General features: G+C 38.6%; 2 protein-coding genes across 3 annotated transcripts in view; one reads left to right on the top strand and one right to left on the bottom strand.

The window, feature by feature from the left end:
- Nucleotides 1–701: 701 nt before the first annotated feature.
- Nucleotides 702–6,211, top strand: LOC144656051 (chymotrypsin-like elastase family member 2A; the record flags this gene model as incomplete). Its single annotated transcript, XM_078516279.1, has 4 exons — nt 702–849; nt 1,520–1,546; nt 2,913–3,242; nt 6,087–6,211. Coding segments are annotated over 4 exons (630 nt in total), but the record flags the coding sequence as incomplete, so codon positions are not given.
- A 2,502-nt stretch (nt 6,212–8,713) lies between these two features.
- LOC144656782 (uncharacterized) overlaps nt 8,714–24,121 on the bottom strand; it is a 34,505-nt gene continuing 19,097 nt past the window's right edge. Inside the window, exons 1-2 of one of the 2 annotated variants that reach the window (XM_078517021.1) lie at nt 21,606–21,709; nt 8,714–12,083 (exon numbers count right to left, since the gene is read on the bottom strand). In XM_078517021.1, the coding sequence (XP_078373147.1) occupies nt 9,060–12,044 (2,985 nt within the window). In that variant the 5' untranslated portion in view covers nt 12,045–12,083; nt 21,606–21,709 and the 3' untranslated portion in view covers nt 8,714–9,059. Of the gene's footprint in view, nt 12,084–21,605; nt 21,710–24,121 lie in introns of those variants that run through there. The other variant, XM_078517020.1, reaches the window with a different exon arrangement.

The raw sequence follows: 24,121 nt of genomic DNA, 5'->3' as shown, positions 1-24,121 counted from the left end.
CATTCTTCCAAGAAAGTAACCGCAACTTTAAAAATGTAACACGGTTTACTGAGTAGCCAGTTGGTATGGAGTAGCTTGTATCTGAAAAGTTTTCTCTCTCATCTTCACTGAACGACAAAAAACACGGGCTTAACTCAAGCGGCGTTGACTCGTTCAGTGATGTTAAAGAGCTACTTCAATGACAAGTTCACCCAAATATTGTCTTCTGTTGCGTTGTAGCTCTTTTTCATGTTGTCACTGTTCTAATAGGAATGGGAAAAAATTATGTACCTATTCGACGTCGTAATGTTATTCTGTCTTATAGCACCAAAACAGTACATTAATACCTAAATGGATCTCTGACAGCTTAATTTACCTATATCAGTCATTTTTTTTTTGCACCACAGGGACAAGTTTCCGTATAAGGCTGATCATGACTCTCACGAACATATGTTTTACCCACGCAAAGTTTAAAACATGCAATTTAAACAAAGAGAAAGTGTAACTTAGAGCGCTTTTTATTTGTCAGATTTGGCCGGCCGGTCCGGTGGTTTTGAAATGTGCCTCGCTTTCCACGAGATTTCCTCATAAATCTGCTATAACAATGCATAATATTTATGTGTTGACTGATATGACAGGACAAATCTGACTAGCAACGAAATTCAGGTCTCCAGTTCTGACAAATGGAAAGCGCCCTTAGGTTTTAATGCATAATAATACATGGGCAGTATATTATTAGTGGGTATGGCTTCGACGTTGCGTTGGTAAAGCTGGCAAGACCTGCCAAATTCAAGCCTGGAAAAGTCTGGCCAGCTTGTCTTCCAAGTCAAGGACAACGAGTTGCTATAGCAACAGAGTGTTTTATCACTGGTGAGTCTCGATAGATCTAATACAATACTTCTGTTAAGGAACACTGAGTGAAGCGCTTGAATTCGAGAACGCGAGTGAAGAGAGTGGGAAGGAGAAAGCAAAGAAAGAGATAAAACACTTAATGAGGATAAATTGTTCAACAATAACACGCGCATGGGACAAAGATAATATGTGAGTCCCTGACAAAAAAACCCATTACCTCCCTGATACTAGTTGGGCGCTCTAACCAACTGGGTAACGAGAGTCTCGTGGTGAGCTAGGCCATTTACTAGGTTGATATGTGACACGCGTCCTGCATACTGCTAGGATCAGCAATGACGAAATCATCAGGTTTGTAGTATTCGATATCTGATAGGCCATGGGTTGATTCCCGTCGGGGACTCAGATTTTTTCTTTGTCCCATGCTGGTGTCATTGTTGGACAATTCATCTTCATTATTTATCACCGAGCTTAAAATTTACTATCTTTATTATTTATTTCCTGCGTTTGACAGCTCTTCCCCTTCGCCTACCCTCTCCCTCGTTGCTCAACCTGACTCGAACTCCCTAGTCTGTTAGTCCACTCGCCCCAAGCCCAGGAAGAAATATTCAGCGCTCCCTCTTAAAAAAGGTTGCAGCACAGAAACAGTGCATTCCTTAATTGCTGTGGTGCTCTTTTTTCTCACATGAAGGCTGGGGTAAAACTTCGTCAAACTCCACATTTTCTGGAGTATAGCTAACTGTCGTGGGTCGTGGGTCGTGGGTGTGGGTAAAGTCGTGGGTGTGGGTAAAAGTCGTGGGTAACAAAAAAGACTAAAATAAATTTAAAAAATTAAAATAAAGTAAAAATATTAAAGAAATAAGTATTATGAAATGGAGCATGATCAGTGCTTAGAGGTTTGCGATCAGATTGATCGCTCACAAATGGACTCAAACTAAAGATCTCTGGTAGTTGTGGTAATGTTAACGAAAAGTTCCGAATCCGTCTGAAGTCCCAACATTTGCGAAGCCTCTTGTCTGAGAAAAGAACAGCGGAAGAAAAGAGTCATGCAGTAAATACAACATTCACTTGGCAATTAATAGAAATTCCATTTTATTCTGAGTTGCGATTAGCATTGCGCGCTCGCACACTCCCCCACCCCACAAGAACGGTGACTTTTAATTATTGCGTGACATTGTGCGTTGTAGACTGAGCGGCATTTTTTCCGTGGGAAATTTTGATGGTTCCATTTGTGATTACAAAAGGACACTTCTGGTTTGTTTACTAATTAGACTGATGTAATGGCCTCGCTTGTTGGCCAAAGCGACAAGATGTGCGATTCGGACTCGGAAATGTTGCAGCCAGCATTTTTACTACAATCTATTACACACTTGGAATTGCGAGAGCTTAGCGTGAGAGCTTTTGCGAAAGCTTTCTTATGAACAGTCGCCTGACGCACTGCAAATAATTTTGCGCCTACCTCTTCCAAATTATTGTTTTTTTTATAACGAGCACGTAGTATTACTATTATTTAAATTGATTAGTTAAATGGGTTAAAAATCACGGACTGAGGTGTAAAACGCGGGCTATGGGCTGCGGACTAGATAAAAAATACGTACTGCATCTTGAGCGACGCTTTACGTAAGGGTTGCAGGGGTGTTTCGGGGTGTTCCTTGTTTGGGGAAAGTGTGCAAGGACGAAATGCTAATCGCAGCTCGGAATAAAATGAAATTTAATATTAACTTCCATGTGAATATTGTATTTATGACTCCTTTCTTCCGCTGTTTTTACTCAGAGAAGAGACCTTGTAAATCAGTGTTGAGACGGCTTCAGACGGCTTCGGAACTTTTCGTTAACATTACCACAACTGCCAGAGATCCTTAGTTTGAGTCCACTTGTGAGCGATCAATCTGATCGCAAACCTCTAAGCACTGATCATGCTCCATTTCATAATACTTATTTCTTTAATATTTTTACTTTATTTTAATTTTTTAAATTTATTTTAGTTTTTTTTGTTACCCACAACTTTTACCCACACCCACGACTTTACCCACACCCACGACCCACGACTTCCACCCACGACCCACGACCCACGACAGTTAGCTATACTCCATTTTCTGACGTTCTTCAGGAAGCCAAGATGCCAGTTGTTGATTATATGACCTGTGCAGCGGGAAACATCAATTTGCCAGCCGCAGTGGACGACGAAACTATGGTGTGTGCGGGTTATGGTGGAAATAGTGTGGTCAGTGGTTGCCATGGTGACAGTGGAGGACCATTTGTCTGCAAAGAGTCGGGACGTTGGATTTTAAGAGGAGCTGTTAGTTGGGGAGACCACTGGTGTAGAGCTGGCTCAACGTTCTCCGTTTTTGCTCGCATCAGCAGACTTGTTGACTGGATCTACACCACTAAGATGAAGCCACAATGTGTCTCAGGTAAGATTAAAAGGGTATCTCTTTTTTTTTTTTTAAACAATACAGAAAATACGCAATCTGTCTGGACGATGCGACCCCGATGGACTCCGCATCCAACAGTTCGAGCTCGATCCCTGAAGGAGTTTTTTAAGTTGTGTTCTTGGGCAAGAAAAAAAAATCACGAACTTGATTTGTTAAATCGATATTGACTGTGGTCTAAATTTTTCGTCTACATCAGGATCTATGTTACGATATATTTTTGGTGAAAAGGTAGATATTGAAACAACACAATCTTAGGTGTTTTTCACCTGCTCTTAGAACAAAGGCTTCGAATAAGAAATGGTCAGGAAAGAAAGAGTGAAAAAAGTAACATCCTTATCATTTTCTCTATAAGCTTAGCTTAAATCAATCAAACTAAGTTGTCGAAACAATATTGGCCCCAACTCGTTTTTGACAGTTGTTCTCTTTGTAATAACTATAAGTTCTGCCTGAAAGCGAGTGACGCAAGATCACCATTAAACACCATGTTCCTTGGTAAGGTATTGATGCAGTCGCTTGCTCAGAGGGCTAAGTCCCCGCAAAATCCTCTGTTTCATCAAGACCAGTCTAACTGTAACATTTACCGTTATTAAGTTACAAACAAAGAATAAAAAAAACATTGCATACAGTATCTGAAGTCGGCATATTGATCTCATGCTGGAATATTCTGTCTTACTTGAGTAGCGAGTTCCTTATGGAACTCATCTTATCTTAGAGCTGGATATTGACCTCTTGTGTGATGAGTTCCTTATGGAACTCATGTTATCTAAATTCAGCATATTCACGTCGTGATGGAATATTATGTGTTACTGGGGCGGTGAGTCCTTTATGTAACTCATGTTAACTGAGGTCAGCATATTGACCTCGTGCTTTATTCTTCTTCTTTTTCTCTTGGTTCTCTGTCTTACTTGGGCTTTGTGTTTCTTATGAAACTCCTTATATGTGAGGTCAGCATATTGACCTCGTGCTAAATTATTCTGCATTACTTGGCTGGCGAGTTCCTTATTGACCTCGTATTATATGAGGGTAGCATATTGACCTTGTACTGATTTTTTTGTCTAACTTGGGTAGTGAGTTTTTTGGAACTAATGTTATCTAAGGGCTGCATATTATTCTATATTTTTCTGTCTTACTTGGGTGGTGAGTTTCTTTTGGAACTAATGCTATCTGAGGGCAGCATATTGTCCTAATGCTGGAATATTCTGTCTTATTAAGGTAGTGAGTTCCTTATGGAACACATGTTATCTGTGAGCGGCATATTGACTTCGTGCTTAAGAGTATTCTGCTTTACTTACTTGGGCGGGGAGCTTCTTATGGAATCATGTTATCTGCATGTCAGCTCAGCATACTGACCTGAGTCGTGCTAGATTATTCTGCATTTCTTGGCTGGCAAGTTCCTCATTGAGCTCATATTATACGAGGGCAGCATATTGACCTCGTACTAGATTATTTTGTCTAACTTGGTAGTGAGGTTTTTGGAACTTATGTTATGTAAGGGCTGCATATTATTCTATATTATTCTGTCTTACTTGGGTGATGAGTTTCTTATGGAACTCATGCTATCTGAGGTCAGCATATTGTCCTCATGCTGGAATATTCTGTCTTATTAAAGTAGTGAGTTCCTTATGGGACTCATGTTATCTGCAGGGCAGCATATTGACCTCGTGCTGGGTTATTCTGTCTTACTTGGGGAATGAGTTCCTTTTGGAACAAATCTTATCTGAGAGCAGCATATCAACCCTGGCGCTGGATTATTTTTTCTTACTGGGGTTTGAGTTCCTTATGGGCTTTATGTTATCTGTGGGCAGCATATTGACCTCGTGTTCGATTATTCTGTCTTACTTGAGTGCTGAGTTCCTTATGGAATTCCACTTAAAAAAAAAAAACAACTAACCCATGTGAGGTGTTTGTCTTGCTTTCATCGTGGATAAACGGGGGGAGGGGGGGGGAGACTCGCTGTTTGCGAATTGCGTTTAATCATAGTTAGTAACTATGGTTTAATCGTTTTTTCCGCCAGAATAAATTAACCCGGCAACAGTAATAATTTGACGAAAATGCCCAATCTGTTTTCGTTTATTAGACGAAACTTTTGCACAAACTTGTATCGCTTTCTGGTTTCGCATTCATCCATACGAGTTTTGCAGTGCAGTGAGAAACATGTCACAAAAAATGCAATGGAAACGTGTTTAAAATTGTTTAAAATTGGTAACAGTGCTATTCATTTCACCTTTCGAAACCGCAAAAGCAGAAACTGCGTGACATTCCAAAAACAAGAAACAGATCCTAGCTCGGTCCGGTATCATTTCACATTTTTTGGCATGCATGGGGTGACAAGTACAAGATCAAAAGACCTCCTGGAAAGAATTTTTGAGGGCTAAGGTCGTCATGTTGAGACAGCCTAACGATTTGTCCCAGAAAAAAAGGTAAAGAATAGGAACAAACGCTACGGCGAAGTCACCAGCTGGTAAGGAAATTGGGATTTTGTTTTGAATGTCAAATATGGGGTATCTTTAACCACTTTTGACAGTGCTATGGCACCCTATTTTTAGGTTGCGGGGTCCTCAATTTGTTTGACAGAAAACAGACATTTGTTCTAAAAGTTATTAGATAGATAGATAGATAGATAGATAGATAGATAGATAGATAGATAGATAGATAGATAGATAGATAGATAGATAGATAGATAGATAGATAGATAGATAGATAGATAGATAGATAGATAGCAGTTATGCAGTTATGCAGTGGTGCAAAAGAATGCAAAAAACAGGAAAATCTGACTTATGAAAGCCACTTTAAGATAACATATATCTTTAGTTGCACCCACAGACACGGCATGCAAGGATCACCTGCCTCACTGTGAAAAGTGGTCTTCGGATGGGTTGTGCAAAAATGGTTGGTATGCAAATTACCTAAAGTTAAACTGCCCCAAGAGCTGCAAACATTGCACTTAGTCCTGAACAGTCAACTGGCTAAGGTATGTCCAACTAATTAAGCCTAGTTTACACGGACAATTTGTATGTGACAATTGTCAGGTGACAATTTTTTATTTGCTCGTGTATCGAGTAGATGAGAAAAATTGGCCAATTTTTATGTAACGAATATATTTGTTGACAAGCTGGTGTACATGTGTTAGCTTTTATGTGTCAGTAAAAGTTGTCACATACGAAAATTACTCGTGTAGACAACTCGCCATATAACTTGTGGCAAATAATTATTGTTTCGATCAGCATTTGTGGTCCCCAATCTCCTAAGCTCCCAACTGAGCGCTGCGCATGCGCGCGCGTATCTCTTCTGCCCAAGATCATTACTGGCGCACTAAACTATGGAATCTGACAAATAATTGCTGTCTCATCTACACGATCAAATAAATTTGTCATATAAGCATTGTTACATAATAAATTTACGTAACAGGAAATTATTACTGCTTAGCTTTACCACTGCCAACGTGGCGGAGTTTTTGCAATGTTTTTTTCAAATGATGGCTGTTATCTGTGCTGAGAAAAATTCACTTTGCAAACATACTAGTTATAATTTTACAAGTCACTGCGATACAAGTCGCTCCGTGTGTACTGCTTCCAAAACAAATTGTTGCGACAAGACACTAGTTCAGTGCACACACAGCTAATTTTTGGAGTAGCCTTTTTCCCTAGTCTGTACGTGTATTTTTTTCCAACCGGGATCTATTTTTAATAGTACTAGATTAGCATATTAGTTGTGCTAACATTCTATGCTGAATGGTTAAAATCCTCGGATTGCTAAGGTTATTTATCTGCCACATGTTCAGTCGCAACCTTGCATTCGTTTCTGAGGGATGATGGGAAAAAGACATTGGTTAATTTTATATTTTTGAACTTAAAGAGACTTCTTTCAGAAGTATACACATGCTCTGACAACGCTGCTTTCGCTCATTTTCTCGCTGTGAACAGTCGCAAGAATTCAAGCCAGTTGTTTTGTGCTTTTACTTGCAGCGACAAAGATTTTCTCAAAAATGCACCATGTCACACGAAGGGTCATGTCGTAGTGACTTGTCCTCGTGACATTCGATTTACTGCGCAGTGTGTTTCGGCCCTTAGAATCACACCATTTATAAAACACGTGTCCTTCAGGAAGCTTACATCATTATCATTATCATTTCCATATACAAATGCATGTATCTCAATGGTGTCAGTAATGTTTAGTTCTGACTGAAATAAATATTCTTTGCATTACAGATTGCATGCAAGAAAAGGGGAGGACGTAGGGAAGGACAAGCTTTGTTTAAATTTTTCTTTTTGTCTCGTTTCTTTAGGTTGCTTTCTATATAACAACAGTACTTAAAAATAAATGCTTCAGTAGAGGTTGTAAAGCATCCATCTTAAGCAATACTAGTAAAATGATCTAAATGAGATGAATTTGTGTGGAATAATTGTATTTTAACGGGTGAGCAAAGGGAAAATAACGCTTCTAAATTCCAATTCGACCAAGAACAGTGGATGAAGAGCTACTCTGTGGAAACGTCACTGTATATTTCCATTTTTATTTTGTTATTAATTCTGTTTTAAACAAATCGTCAATCGTTAATGATTACAAGCCGTTTTGTTACCATTAACAGCTAAAGCCCACTCAGTTTAAATGTGAAGACTTTCCTTTGGCCCTTCAACCTCCGAGGGTGTGAGAAAAGCGAGACTCCTAAAGAACTTCAGAAAACAAAATAACATAAATTAAATGAGCTTCAACAAAATCATGGCAACCCGTTCGTTAAACAAGAACAAACTTTATTCTGAAGCAAAATGAGGCAGAGGTGAGGTCAGAAGAAAAAATGTAACACTTAGAAAAGACTCATCTCTAATTTGATTTTTAATTAATTAGAGTTGAAGCGTTATTTAAGCCCAATGTAGAAGCTGTGTTGTTGAATGGATCTGAATCATGAAGGATGGCAAAAGGTGATGAGGCCAAACTTAATACCTTTCAGCACAAGTGCTTGCATAGGTTACTAGAGATCTGCACACCTATCTATATTCACGTGCCAAAAAATTTTTTTTCACAGGAGAGCCAACACCGAGACTATCGCTGGAATCCACAGTGAAACTGATGCTCTTCCGTTTCACTGATGACATCAATTGTTTACAACGAGGAGAAGAAACATAAATTACTGTTAGGCCGTTGATTTTTGGGGGTGGGGCGGGTGTGGTGGCAGGGAATTGTAGAAGGAACTCATATGCAGCTCTTACAACTTTCAGTAGTGAGAATTTTGATTGGTCTCATTTTGAATTACAACCGACAAAAAGAATTTCTGTACCCAGTACACATGCGAATTAAGAAAGGAACAAAGGAACGAAGACATTTCACAATAATTACTGAAATAATTATATCTTGGAGGAAAGCGGTGGTTGGGGTTAGGAATGGAGAAAAAATCCGTTTGGTCTGCCAATCGTAGATGTAACTAAAGAAATTTCAAAAGTGGACATACTGTATTTCGGTTAAACACTGTTTAATCACTGGCATCCACAATTTGCCTGTTACTGTCACATCTATGTTCGACAAACACAGTGCCATAAGAAATACATTTTGCTCATACTATTATTCAAATTGCAACAATTCAGTTAACATCTGGGAAATTCAACTGTCCCTTAAATACATCATATTGCTTACAATCTAACAAATACGTTGGAAAACGGTATGGCACATTTGCCAAAAAAAATTTAAAAGGTTACAACACTTTTTCATTTAATAATTCAGCCATTTATTCATCCATTTACTCAATATTTTATTGAAGATTTTTTTTTTCATCTTGAACTCTGAGTCGTTGACAAAGGTATTTTAGCTCTCGGGCGGGTTCTTTGCCACATCTTCTTCACCCTTTTCGCAGTAGTATCCTCTCAGATTACTAACTGAATTGGTAGGGCCTGGAGGCTTGGACGGACATGGAACGCAGGCTTTATCCCTCCATTCTGGTCTGTATTCATTACCGGTACAGCATCCAAATGCCATATCTTCGTGATGCCATAAGACTCGCCTTTTCTTTAGATTCGGATTAGGGAGGAAACGGAGCTTTACTTTTCCGATGATCAGAATATCTGTGGCAGGATTTGGAGCATTCCATGTCAGATCTCTTTCCCCAGACTCTATAGTGTAACTGAGCTTCCATGTTGATAGAATAGTTGGCATAATAGTTTTCGTGATTGGAGGTACTCGGGTATTAGTGTCGCAGATCTTGGGAAGATTGTTGCAAAGGCTGTAAGGATTGTCCGTTTCTTTTCCGTTTGGGCATCGATCATACCCTTGGGTGTATATTGTGATATACTTGCTGTGTTCAAAGGGTACGTTGTACACTACGCCAGTTCTTTCACCAAATGAGCTTCCTGCAACCGAAGTCAACTCAATGCGGGTTCTTGAATGTTCTTTGTCACTTCCTGTTTTATACTCTTTGAGCGGAAGGTACAACTTGAAGCTCTCCACATATGGTGCTAAGGTCTCTCCACGGGCCAACCAGTTATATTTCCTCAACCATGCTCTGTCTGCGGGTATCCGGAACGTGACAGGATTGCCTTTTGCCAAAGAAGGGAGATTGATATAGGCTGTGTCGCCATCAGATTGGGGACGAGTTGGTATGTAAACAAACCTCACATCTCTATCGTATGTTGGGTCTGGATTACAAGTAATGATGTCATCAATGTCACTTTTCGAAAAATATCCAGTGGATACACAAATCTTCTTGTTTGGGTTCAATGAACATCTAGTAACTGTCTCACCCTGATTCAGGTACTCTAGTTTGTCGCAGTACAGACTTGCATGGGACTGCAGCCGGTATTGAGCCATGAAGAAACCCAGCATAAGCTGACTGGCATCAAGAAGGTCATCTCCCGCAGTTATGGATTGTGCCAGCTTCCTTGCCACGTTGCCACGAACAACTCGAGCCAATGCATCAACAAGGTCAAACTGAAAATCGAATATGTTCTCTCTTAACGCAGCAAACTCCGCTAGGGTTCCTTCTAGTCTTTCACACAACAGCATCCCTCCTACCACACCCTGACTAACAGAAGCACCAACGCCTTGTGCGCCAAACAATAGATCACAAGTCGATCCTTTAAACGCCGCCCAAAGAGCATCATTCTTGGCAAGACGAGCTTTACTGACCTTGGGAGTGTAATCTCCGTATCCCTTAATAAACTTATCTGCATCAAAGCCAATGTCTTCAATCGTGTTCTTTGTAATGGCTTCCACCATCTTGTCTAAGTTGGAAATCTGATCTGCGTTATCTTTGAAGTCTTTTGCCAGGCCGGACATGTCTTCGTACACACTTTTTAAATTAGCCATAAGAGCAGAACCTCTTGCAAGCTCCTGTAACGATCGTGCGACTTCTGCTGTTTGCTCGTAGATGTCACCAGCCTCTACTCCACCAAAGATCACTTTCAAGGGGTTTGCATGTTCGGCAATCTTAAGTCCCAGTATAGTGCTTTCTTCTATTACTTGAGCTGCTTGAGTAACTAACAAGGCTGTCATGGCATCTTTTATGTCTTTTTCCACCTTGGCGGACAGTGTTGTAGCCTTGCCATCAAATTCCTTTAATTTATCCTTCAGGAACGTAACGTCAGCTTGGGCAATGGCCTGATCGTATCTAGCAAGACCGTCGAAGTAATTTGAAATTCCTTTAACAGAAGCTTTAAGATTTGCGTCAAGTTGTCCGATCTTTCCTAGAAGATTAATGTTTGTTAAAGCGTCAGTCTGGATCTCGAGCATTTTTGCATGATCGATTCTTGAATATAATCGCAAATTACGTGTTTTTGGAGGATTAAGTCGGTCCAACTTGATTTTCTTTAATGACTGAAAGGCTTTGTAAATGCTTCCAACAGCACACATATCGTCTGCTTGAAGATCGATGCAGGCTAAGGATACATGCCCGAGCGCATTTTTCCTCTCCTCGACTAGAGACATGGCTCTTTCTAGATTGGAGAAAGCGTTTTCTTCAACAGCTTTTCTGAAAAAATCACTCCAGTAAAAAGTGCTTCCATATGCCATAATCAAGTTTGCCATTCTTTCGATCTCTCCAAGGTTCGTCTTTAAAGCTGACTTTTCTGGTCTTCCGAGTGAATTGCTGCAAAAACTCTTTGCTATGAAAGCACTGATCTTGTACCACAGCAAGGCTCCCATCATCGGCAGTGCTTTTGCCACGTCACAACGATTGTCCTTTGTACAAGCATCTTTTGCGCTCGTACCGTCCGAGTCGCCATATGGATGCGGTGTTTGGGTTCCAGCGCAGTTTTTAATGTTGTTGCAAATTTTGTCTGTTGAAAAGATGAACTTGTCTTCCTGCCCCAGATCCTCCTTTACACGAGAGCACATGACATCAATGGGTATGGGGACTTCAGCTGGTTGTGGTGAGGGTGGTGAAAGAAGGATGGCGATGCACTGATAGTCGTAATGTGCTCGTAGCGTCCTCAAGATAAATCCAAGTCCACGTTTTTCATAATTTGCTTTAAGGTTCTTACTCTGAAAGAACTTCGTTACAATGGGTTCTTCAGGCTGATTTATAAGTCCTTTTAGTAAAGCGCGGTCATCTTCCACAGAAGACAAGTCGAGGTTATCGATCCCTGTGAGCTGTGATGAAACCTCTCCCAGAACAGCAATAAGATCTTCCACATTTTGCGCACTTGGTTCATTCTTGACCTTATCAAGATTTTCGATAAATGAATCTCTCGTCTGAAGAACATCTTGAAGCTTTTTGGCCCATTTGGAATCCTTCTCTGTCGCGCCGATGCCAAAAAGAATGACGACAATAAATATTGTGCACTTTGCGGCGATCATCCTAGAATGCTTTCTTGAAAAGGTATCTTCAAAGCCTCTCTGCAAATATAGTAACATAAAAATAATTCGAGTTTGTGTGATTGATACGAAAGAAAAAAAATTAATATACTTTAAACATCGGGCATTTTCTCCACCTAAAAGTGGGCCGTGTATCCCCTTGCTTCCTTTCCAATGTTCGGTTCAGTAAATAACTTTTTGATCGTTATAGATAAGAACAGAGATAAAATCAAAGATCTCTTGGAGATACCGACTATTTTGCATGAGGTATGAGTAAGGGAAATGTTAATGTTGAAAGCGTTTTGCGATGCATTAAATCAACAGGAAAACCGGTCTTAAGGTCGCGCAGGACCCTTGCAGTCATTAGTATGTATTTATTTAAAGAGTATGCACGAACTGCCGGACGACTGAAGCCGACAACAAACGAAATATTCATGAGAATGTTTGTTTTTAAACTCTTTTGTACAAGTAATTACTAGTAATTGTTCTCAGCTTTGTGCCACGTGCGCTGGAACATAGGGAATTATCATAATTAGATTCACAGCTTTGAATATATCACACGTTGTTGTAAACATTGATTCGGAAGGTCTTCGGAAGCCTCAAAACCTGCAATTTTGTGTCAAGTTTTCTCCGCCGATATAGAATTTCAAGAGTTGATTCGCGAGGAACATAAACTTGATGTACTCTATTGTGCTATGACTAGAGCGAATTTTTAAATTTCCTTCTCAAAATGAAGATAGCACGTTTCAAATTTAATTTCATTTTTGCTCTCTTAGAAGCCATTAACTTGTAGCAGTTTTTGAAATCGAAATTCTTCTAGCCATAGCACAAAAGAGGTTATGATTTATCACTGGGATATATAATCATTTAATTCGGTGCGCTGTGCTAGCTGAAAACTTGGACACAAAATCGCATTATCTGCAGTTAAACTTTTAAGGGCTTGTAACATCACAGAAACGATCATCTCTCAGTATAAGGACAATCATGATGTAATTCCATCATCCCCGAATATCCTTGTTAAATTTTAGAGGAATCAGTGTTCAAAATGTAGTGAATTAAAGCTTTACAAGATAGCACTCCGTCAAGAAATTTGGCTAATGATTTATTAATGAGCAAGGGTCCCGCGCGACCTTAAAGATTGACTGCCACTTTGCTCCATAAACCTTTGTCTATTTATTTGCATTTCATCAGAGGCACATTGTCCACATTGCGGTACAGTTTTAAAAAAACCGTTTCCGTCAGTAAACCTCTTCCTTTATAAGCGACGAGCAAAAGGCAGTATAGCAAGTACATAAAACGGACTAAATGACGGTGTTTCCGTGATTATCGGCTGGCTGCAAATTTCTGCTTAGACATACGATTTTATAAATAGACGTTATTATGAAAGCCTTTTATCCTACGCAGACGTTCTTTTGGATTGCGTGACGAGCCTTAAGAATCTCAGTGTCACTACAGTATGCAACAATAGAAAATCGCATTGCCCAATACATGTATCCTCTGACATGACAATGAAGATTCGCAGCAGCTTTTCAGCATGTTAAAACTAAGCGATTCAATCGATGAATGGCATCTTTAAAAAAATTGTTACCTTTAATTTGCAAAAGGCTAGATGACGAGCTTTTGTATAGGTCATCGAGATATTGCTTTCCATAGATAACAAACGCATTAAATCGAAAAAAGGACACACCCAGCAACTTTATTTATCTCGCTTTCAGTAGATAACACTTCGGGATCGGAAGTGCTGACGCATTCCTATTGAGTGACGTTTTTTATCCCCCACAGCGAAAGTATTTCCTTGAGAAATTAAAATTTTCCCCTGAAATTAAAACAGTCCTATGAGAGTTAACAAAAATTCGGTAGGAGAGTGCCTTCATTGCCCACTACTCTTACTATTTTGCTTTAACAAGCAAATTAGTCAAAAAAAAAGTTCTCTTCGGGTGGCCCTAATTTCGTTTACGGTACTGTGGATGCAACGACTAAAGACAATGACGGTACCTCACAGGTAAGGTTATTGTGCCGAAATCTCTGAAAAAGCCAAAAGTTACTCAAGGAAAATCCCTTTTTGCTTATTTTCAGAGCTTTGATTTGCTTTGGTTTTAGAGCTTTGCCCTTTTGCCGATTGTTGCTGTACTCAAATAGCATAAACAAGCCCTGTCGGACCATGCTTTGACTGAGCATGAAAGACAAGAAGTCATTTACCTCTTGCTGGATGATATCACCTTAATGAGTATCTTAGTAAATCTGAAACTAACAGTTATTTTCACGGGGTAAAATTATCTGCTAGAGCAAGACCACCTGTCATCTGTGAAAGCTTCATCAATTTAAGAGTATTTAAAATTTCACATTATGAACCAAGTGTTGAATGCAACTCTTTTCCGTTCTTAATTACATAAAGTAGCTTATCAACAATCCTCTAAATGCACAATTGACCAGTCTCTTGTAGAGCTATCACTTTATGTTAAAACACGTACAAAAAATTCCACAATATTTTTTCTCTGGCAAATTTTAACTGGGTTATGCTACTAACTACAATATCAATTGTCAATTGGTCGCAGACTCCACACTATCTCCAGACGCATGGCACAGCCATTGGCACAAGGGTTGTAGTAGCATTTGCCAACCTTTTTATGAGCGTAATAGAGACAGAAATCATTCTCAATAGCTCTAACAAACCACTGGTCTGGAAAAGATATATTGATGATATATTTTCCCTATGGAACATAGACAAACAAACATAGACGTGTTCCTAGAACTAGCTAACAATCACAATCCGACCATTAAATTTACGGCTGAGGTTTCAGATACAGAGCTCACTTTTCTGGATATATGTGTTTACAAGGGCGAAAGATTTAAGAGAGAATCTATTCACGACGTGCGCAGAGTCATTTCAATACACAGAATTCCCCTCCTGCCACTCTCACTAAAGGCGAATCCCTTAGACTTCTTAGAACAAATTCTTCAAAGAAAACTTTTGAAGAAAACATTACACAATTGAGACTGCGGGCGAGGGGTTGTCTAGATAACCTTTCGGAGATGATTCTTTCAGAAGTTAAATTTAGCGAAAGACTGACGGCTCTACAAAATAAACAAAAGACGCGCAAAAGAATTCTACCTTTCGTAACAGAATATCGCCTTTCTGTGCCTTATCTTAAGAATATTCTTATGAAAAAGTGGCACCTTATAAGAGAATTAACCAGTGTTAAGAGAAATACTTAAAGACCCTCCCATCCTTTCGTACAGAAAAGGGAGGTGGTGAAAGGATATACTCGTTAGAACAAAACTTAGAAGGTTTACAATTGCAAATCTCGACCAATGGGAGTCGTGTTTGGCCTGTCTCTTTTACTTGCCATCACGCCAAACGTTTTAAGCCGACCCCTCCCATTCATTCATTTTGAGAACAATGGATGGTTATCTTTTTCGAAAGCAGACCAAATGACGTTAAAGCATTTAGGTAACAGCTCTAAAACACAATTTTGAAACCTGTAACCAGGTGAAGGCAAAATAATGTAAGTCTGTTTTACTATCGACTCCGCTATATTGTAAACAGCTAATTCGCGAAAGGTTGTCGTAAAAAGCACAAAAGCGCACGCGACAAGACCGACAGGTACTATGGGTGGAAGAAAACCACTGCACGTGCTGAATACTGACAAACGCGAATTTGCACGATTTCTTTCTCTTAAGGCATGTAGAAAAAGGATACTTTTAGTCATGCTGAATTTTAAAAAAAATTTCAAGACTCAGACACATGTGACAGAAAAAGGCGTCCTGAGAGGAAAAAACAAAACCTTCACGTGCAAAAATACAAAAACTTGTACATTCCCTCTAGGCCAATATGCAAAACTCAAGTGAATACCCAGACCAGACCTTTCGGTCTTGTCGCGTGCACTTTTGTGCTTTTTCCCGACAACCTTTCTCAAATTAGCTCTATACTCTACAGATCCCATACTTCGTGGGAAAGTTAATTATAAATATCACTTTTTACTCGAAAAACTTAGCTTGAAAATACTTTTTGTGGCTACAAAAAGGCAACCGTTTAAAACCGTGCAAAATTTAGGATGGAAATTAAAAAAGGAAGCCTCGAGCCATGCGGCCCATAATGCCGGAGCTTATTCCAATTTCGGTAGCATTAAGCGGCTAGGAATATTTCTACTCCCCCTGAATGGGATGCTAGTCCATCGCAGGGTACCCCCAGCATTACTTCGCTAGTGCCCATTTATACACCTGGCTGGAGAGAGGCACTATGAGAGTAAAGTGTCTTTCCCAAGAACACAACACATGCAGCGACCCCGGCCAGGTCTCGAGCCCGAATCGCTCGATCCGGAGTCCGGCGCGCTAACCATTAGGCCACCGCGCCTCACAGGATGGAAGTTAACCGATCAAAAAATACCAAGTGTTCCGAGAGGTCCGTATCTTTCGCAATTTTGGGGGGCTTTTGAGTTTTGCTGTAGAACTATCTTTTACTTTCTTCAACGTTTTTGGTTCGTTTGCGAAAATTCGCCATCCTTTGTTCTCTATTAACGTTTTGATTGTCACGTTTCTTCCAATAGACCATTTGCATTATGACGTAAAAGCGCAAGGAGTTCTGGTAGTTGTAGTTAGGTTCGCGGGAAATTTTGAATCGTCATCAAGCCCGCTTGCCCAAGAAAATCGTGATAGAGGTAAAGAAAATTACTCTCGCCGAAGAAGACATCCCTGTGGCTTCATTTAAAGCGGAAAAAGCAACCTCTCAGTATAAAACCAAGTCCGTTAAAATGGAAAAAAAGTTATGCAAGAAATTGTATATTTGCTAGGTTGCGTTTTGTAGTGAAGTTTCAACGAGTGTTTCCTCCACTCGAGTCCGCGCGGTTATTTAATTCAATCCTTAAAACTTTTGCTTGCCAGGTATTTTCAAATAATATACGAAGCAATGTTTTACCCTTTCTAAACATGGGGAAGTACAGTACATGATGTCTACACTGGTAAAAATCTTCGAGGCTAACCATTCGAGTCTCACAAGTAATCGTTCATCAACAAGATTATGGAAATAAAATTATATTTGCTCGCACGGCCCTCGCTCGGATTAAAACTCCGCACAACTGCTACTCCACGAGTTGACATTTCCAGCACAAAAACAAGAAAACTTCTTTGTTAACGAATATTGCAATTACAGTTCTAATTTGACGAAAATAGAAATACAGTTTTAAGATAAAAACAAATATTAAATCTGCATTCACCTGCACAGGGTAGTTTGAAAATCCTTTATGATTGACCCTTCATGATTCATCGATGATCGGATGAAGCTCGATTGAACGAGGAAAATTATTTGACTCTTTTCTCTGTCTCGCTGTAAAAATAAATTAAACTGATCGTCCCGCCGAGCAATCATGATGAATGGTAAATTTTCTAAGCTTTTCAGTGAAGAATTAATTCACCTGCGATCGATGGAAGCGATCGTTTGTTGAACGTCTAAAAATAGATGATGGACAAAGTCAATGGCTTGCCTTGCTTTCACTTGATTCCACACAAATTTAGTTATATCCTAAACTCGTCCTTTCAAGCAATCTGTTCCCAGTGCGCGATGTTTTGAAGCTGTGATATTAGGCTAAAATTATTTACGAAGAGAAGTTGTCGGCCGCGATGAATGAATTTCTACCAAGTCAACTCCGCCACACAACGTACACTTACTTGAACACGAACAACATTTGACTGTCTTGGTTAAAACACAGAACTCAGTCAATTTTCATTCCAAAGCTATCATCCTGTTTTCTATATTTTTAACAGGGAACTGAAAAAAGAAATGTATAAACAAATTTCGAAGCGACAAAGAGGGTAAACTTGGCAGCTCAACTTCAGATAAAAAAAAAGTCCTGGATGTCCACCTTCACACTTGGCTGCCCTTAGCCAATCATAAGGCAGAAATGGTTTTTTCCCGCGAACTTAACTACAACTACCAAAAGTCTTTGCGCTTTTACGTCATAATGCAAATGGTCTATTGGCTCGGTTAGAGTACTCGCACTGTACATTTTCACGTGATCAATGTCACGGTAATATGTTTTTGATAACTTTGAATTAGAATACTTCAGATTAAACGTGTAACAGTTTATTTTCTAACTTTTAATTGAGATCATCAAGGTCTTATTTTTTCGGGAACAGTGCTGTCCAAAATGTAACTCACACATTTAGTCTATTCTGTTTTACTTGTTCCGCTAAGTGATTCATTTGGTTATTGATAATTAAAAGGCTATGAAAAGACACAAATAATGAGTAACATGAATTCTTATCATCTGAATAATAAAATTACGAACAGGCTGTGTTGGCGTGACGCCACTCAAGTGATCTTGTCACTAAGATTTGTCAGTACTTCGCTTTAATTACCAGTGTAAAAGCACAAAACAAAATTGGTCGAACAATTTTCCTGATTCATTTTGCGCCTCTTCATTGAGCACTAGCTTCCAAGTGGAACTCATCCATACGGATCACTAAGCTAAAGAAGTTGCCGTAAAAATAAATATAATGCAAATTTGACAACAGCGGATAGGAAACTTTCAATTTTTCCAGTGCAAGCATTAAATGCCCAGGTGTCTTAGTTCAGATTTTTATAGTATGAGGATCGTACTTTAACACATGCAATTTTGGTTGACGTCGAACATATCAAGTTGCATTTTAACCATCTGAAACGGCTCATCATCTTCACATTAAGATTAGATGGCAATTATTCAAATGGTGCTGAAACTCTTAAATATACGCCAGAACTTTTAAAATTACCCTTTCTAGAAAGCAGGAGAGAACCACTTTTTTTTCACAATTTTCGTGTTTTCTAGCGTTGAAATACCTAAATACAGACGAATATAGAATTTGGCCAAATTTCACAGTAATTTAGGCATAATTAATGAGGCAAAAAAGTTCGTGTTCCATATTTCTCGAAAACTATAGATTTTCAGAGTGTTGCAGTAGCCATTTCGAAGGCAATTATCTAAAAGGGTTCTTCAGGATTTTCATTTTTTTTTTTGAGCCTGTCCAGCGATTCCCGATATTTCCTGTCAGGTGCTCTAACTGCTTAAACGTAATATAAGACAGTATGGAGTAGGCATAAATAGATTGTGCTCGGCAACTTTTGAGCAACTTTTAGCTTTTTGAGCAACTTTTTGTAGTACCAGCAACCTAGGGCAACTTTTACCTTCCTTGGCAACTTTTGAGCAACAAATTGATATAAAACCGATCCAAACCGTAAAAGGTAGTTTCATTTCGAAGGATTTTATTAAAACTGGTTTTATTCGCTGCAACATGGAGCCTGCCGACGGCCATCTTGGTATTTGCTGAAGTCCGAGTCACTTATGGCATCGCAATCAGATGAAATTTTAGAGGACGAAAATGGAAATAATTCAGACATTGACCCCATTGAGGTTGCCATAGACGCTGGGGCAAGTCTAATACCTGCAAGCGCTTCAATTTCAAGAAAACGCAAAATTCACGTCAAAACGACTCTAGAGAGCAAGCAACTTTTCTAAATTTTGGTGGCAACTTTTTGGTATTTGAGCAACTTTAGAGCAACTTTTTGGTATATTGTGAAGCAACTTTTGCTGAATTTACTAGCACAATCTATTCATGCCTAGTATGGAGCGCCTTTTATTTAATAAATTCCTTGTCGTGTATGTTGATTCCAGTCGTTATTTTGTCATTTTAAACTTCCCCTTGCCTTAATAAAATCTAAGAAGTTTATGGCAAGCCTAAGAAACATAAAATGGAAACAAGTATAATGGAACATCAACTCTTAAGGACACCACCCGCCACACCTCTTAAGAAACGAAACGGTCCGGTTAGTAAGTAAAATATTATAATTTGGGTTTTCAAACCGATACATTTTTATATCTTTTTTCATCACCGAAGAATCTCCCCCTGACTTTTAAGTAAGTTAATAATCTTTTCGACGTTTATGTTTCTCTATTTAAGTGTATGTGTTTGCTTCAAAATGTAAAACAAAAAGACGAGTGTACCAAAAACTCTTAGAAAAGGATATTACGATGGCACTGAGGATGAGGACAAAGAAAACCTAATTGGGCATTTAGTCTTATTTCGTGTTTTGGAGCGGCAACGAAAATAAGAGAAAATGAAACATTGTCCCAGGAAAGTTTGCTGTGCTTTTATGCTACTGAACAAAGCAAAAAGGTTTTTGACTCTTTAATCTCAGATCCTATGTCTATGGGGTCATGAGTGACCCATAACGAAAAAAAATCGCAAAAAAATTACGTTACTTCCGTTTTCCCCGAATTTGGCACACAGGATGCTGATAGAATTAGCCAATTACACAGCGAGTGTGGGCTAGGACACTTAAATTGGCTTTACATGACGGATTTTTTGAAAACGTGAAATTTCCGAACAGCATGGTGGCCTCAAGCGAGCTAGAGCGCGAGTTGACTTTGGCAGCTTTTAAAAAGCCTCCGAAGATAGTCTTTGAGCGTGAAGATGATCAGAAAGGTTTTTCAAGGGTAGAAGAAAATAATTTGGACAGTTAGCTCGTAATTGGAAGAGAAAATTGAGGTAAATGATCTTTCGTGTTGCTTCGCACGTGTTTTGAGCCTGTTCGCATACGAACACATGTTCGTCAAAATGCGACTAAATACTCCTCGCATCGCCGTTTTTTATGTTAAAACCCCCACCTTTATCATAAATAATGTGTCTTCCGTCGTTTCTGGGAATGTAAAGCTGAAATAATTTCATTTAAACGTGTTTTGAAGCGATTATGCAAATTCAAGTAGGACGCGTAATTCCATCTTTGACTAGCCGTTGCTATGGTGACTGAAATCGCTACTGCGTGGAAGGCAGGTAGTAAATAATTTGTAGTTAATTTCAGCTTTGGTCTTTTTCTTTTCGGTTTTCAGTATAGGTTTGGTCTTAGAACAAGGAAAATGTTTGTTTTTACCTCAACAATTCGACAGTGGATCATTTCTGCCCTATTTTGGTTTTAACAAAATTTTCCATAATATTTTTACTAAATTCTTGTTATTCCAATACTTTTTGAGACGTTGTAAGTTTTCATGTAAAATATTATATTTTTTCTAGAAAGTAAATTTTCTGCCCTCTCAAATGAGATATTGAAGTCTTCAATGCTGTAAATAGCTTTAGAGGTATTAAATAAAACGTGTAACATGGTCAATTTTGTATATTTTTGTACTGATGTAAATGTGCTCTTGTGTAAAGTAAAAAAACACAGATCAGTTTAATACGTTTACAACTTCGGTTAGCATCTGTTAAAGAAGAATTTACTTCTTTTTAACAAACACAAGAGAGATCTTTCTTCCATGACAATTTTTCTCTATTTCGAACAGTAGATTTAAACATAAATCTAGAGTTTTAGTTTCGATCGAAAGGACAATTTTCGTTTCATGTTTATAGCCTGTGGACTGTTTAAAAAGACGTCAAGCGTCAAAATGTTAAACTTTCTAGCGAAATACCTCTTGTATCTAGCAACTTATTTTATCATTCACTGGCTAAATCACAATGTGCCAAAATATTGGTACAAAATTGCAACTTCAACTACAAAAAAATGTGTGGTTAGGTGGATTATTTTAAAAGAAAATTAATTACCTTTGAAAAGCAATGCTTTGTGCCTCAGAAATATTCTGTTAACAGTAAGCTATCGTGCCTCCACCATGGCCATCGTAAACAACGATGTCACCAAAATAGACCTTGGACAAAACGAAATTTCTTTTCTCTGAAACTTGTAAATTAAAATTACCTCATCAGTTATAGGTAACTGATGTCATTTTCAAATCGTTCAGGTCATTGGTTTCTTTGTTCTTTACACAGCAGTTAGGTGATGCGGTCGAAAGTTCGATCGTTCATGGTTTGCACCCAATCAAGACTGGGAGAGATCCAAATGACAGTAGCGTGGCTTGGAACAAACAAAAGAAGCTAATTAGAAATGTTTTGTCAATGACCACTAAAATGGCGGTAATAACGTCACTTAGAAACCAAGAGTTAAAAGAAAGTATATTTTGAAAATTTAAATTCAGAGATCAAATATGGTAACAGAAGAGAATATTTTCCCAGATTTTTACCCCTTTGGTTTTTTTCTCAAACGCCTTTATTCTGGCATTGCTTGTAACCGATGATGTTTTTCGTGCTGAAATATTAATGTTAGCACGCATCAAAAGACAATAACGATGGTCCTTCCTTAACTTTGTATCCTTTTTCTTAAATAAGGACCCATTTACAAAACAAAATGGGAAAGATATTGCATTATATTTGTGGCTGGTTTACATAATACATTGCTCGTCGAAAAAAGTCGCAAAGCGTTGTAACCAAGTACAAAGTAAGAAAAATAGCAACATTTAGTGTACACGTGAAATTATCTCAAGCATATACGATAAAGCGGAAAAAATCAACCAAACAGCTGCAAATTTGTAAAAGTTGTATTACGGACAAAATTTAGATCCCCGGCGAAAGAGGTTTGACTGGAAATGACTCCCGCTATTACGGACTCTCGCTATAACGGACACTAAACAACGCCCCAAGCGTGTCCGTTACAACGAGAGTTGACTGTAATTGACATTAAACTCTTTCCTACATCAGATACCCTAAAGAAGTGGTAAAATCATTTTATGGTCTTGGCTCCACAAGTACGTATTTATGAGGTGCAAGTTCGATTAATTTCCTTCAGAAAATCAACTTAAGTGGATCATTTCCATTAAACTAAGACATTGTTCAGTTTTAATCCTCAGATATGAAATATGCCACCAAGTAAAATATCTTTTCTTTTAGACTAAATAAATATAGTTATCAGTCATAGCTCTTGTTTTAGAAAAATTGATATTTGCGAACGGTTAAATATAAATGTCGGCACCCACCATAAGACAATGAAGATCCTGTTTCCTAACATCCTTTCAATTGTAAGTTAACTAGATTTATCGCCTTTAAATTCAAGACTGTGCTATTGTAAGCTGTTCGATCCAATATCTTTCTTTTCCTTTCCCCTTCTTTTTCATTCTTTCAACTAGCATATCACTTAATATGGCTTAAAGATCAAAGGTAGAAACCATAAACTGCAAAGAGAACCACCTGCAATATCTTCCCCATTGAAAAACATGGGAAAACGTCTTTCCTCCTATTTTCGTTATAGAATAAGATTTGAACAAAGAATAGCAATTTATTACATCTTGGTTTGCAGCAATTTATGCCCTATTCTAAACTTTCTAACAAACTTTTACAGTCAACTCTCGCCTTGCCGACACCCCGCTATTGCGGACACTCGCTATTACGGACAAAATTCACTGAGATCCCCGGCGAAAGAGGTTTGGCTGGAAATGACTCCCGCTATTACGGACTCTCGCTATAACGGACACTAAACAACGCCCCGAGCGTGTCCGCTATAACGAGAGTTGACTGTAATTGACATTAAACTCTTTCTTACATCAGATACCCTAAAGAAGTGGTAAAATCATTTTATGGTCTTGGCTCCACAAGTACGTATTTATGAGGTGCAAGTTCGATTAATTTCCTTCAGAAAATCAACTTAAGTGGATCATTTCCATTAAACTAAGACATTGTTCAGTTTTAATCCTCAGATATGAAATATGCCACCAAGTAAAATATCTTTTCTTTTAGACTAAATAAATATAGTTATCAGTCATAGCTCTTGTTTTAGAAAAATTGATATTTGCGAACGGTTAAATATAAATGTCGGCACCCACCATAAGACAATGAAGATCCTGTTTCCTAACATCCTTTCAATTGTAAGTTAACTAGATTTATCGCCTTTAAATTCAAGACTGTGCTATTGTAAGCTGTTCGATCCAATATCTTTCTTTTCCTTTCTCCTTCTTTTTCATTCTTTCAACTAGCATATCACTTAATATGGCTTAAAGATCAAAGGTAGAAACCATAAACTGCAAAGAGAACCACCTGCAATATCTTCCCCATTGAAAAACATGGGAAAACGTCTTTCCTCCTATTTTCGTTATAGAATAAGATTTGAACAAAGAATAGCAATTTATTACATCTTGGTTTGCAGCAATTTATGCCCTATTCTAAACTTTCTAACAAACTTTTACAGTCAACTCTCGCCTTGCCGACACCCCGCTATTGCGGACACTCGCTATTAC

Source organism: Oculina patagonica, chromosome 6 (assembly GCF_052425735.1).
Source record: "Oculina patagonica isolate OP01 chromosome 6, crgOcupat, whole genome shotgun sequence".
Classification (NCBI taxonomy): domain Eukaryota; kingdom Metazoa; phylum Cnidaria; class Anthozoa; order Scleractinia; family Oculinidae; genus Oculina; species Oculina patagonica.
The sequence above is the reverse complement of the archived record's forward strand: the minus strand, read 5'-3'. Positions and strand labels throughout refer to the sequence as shown.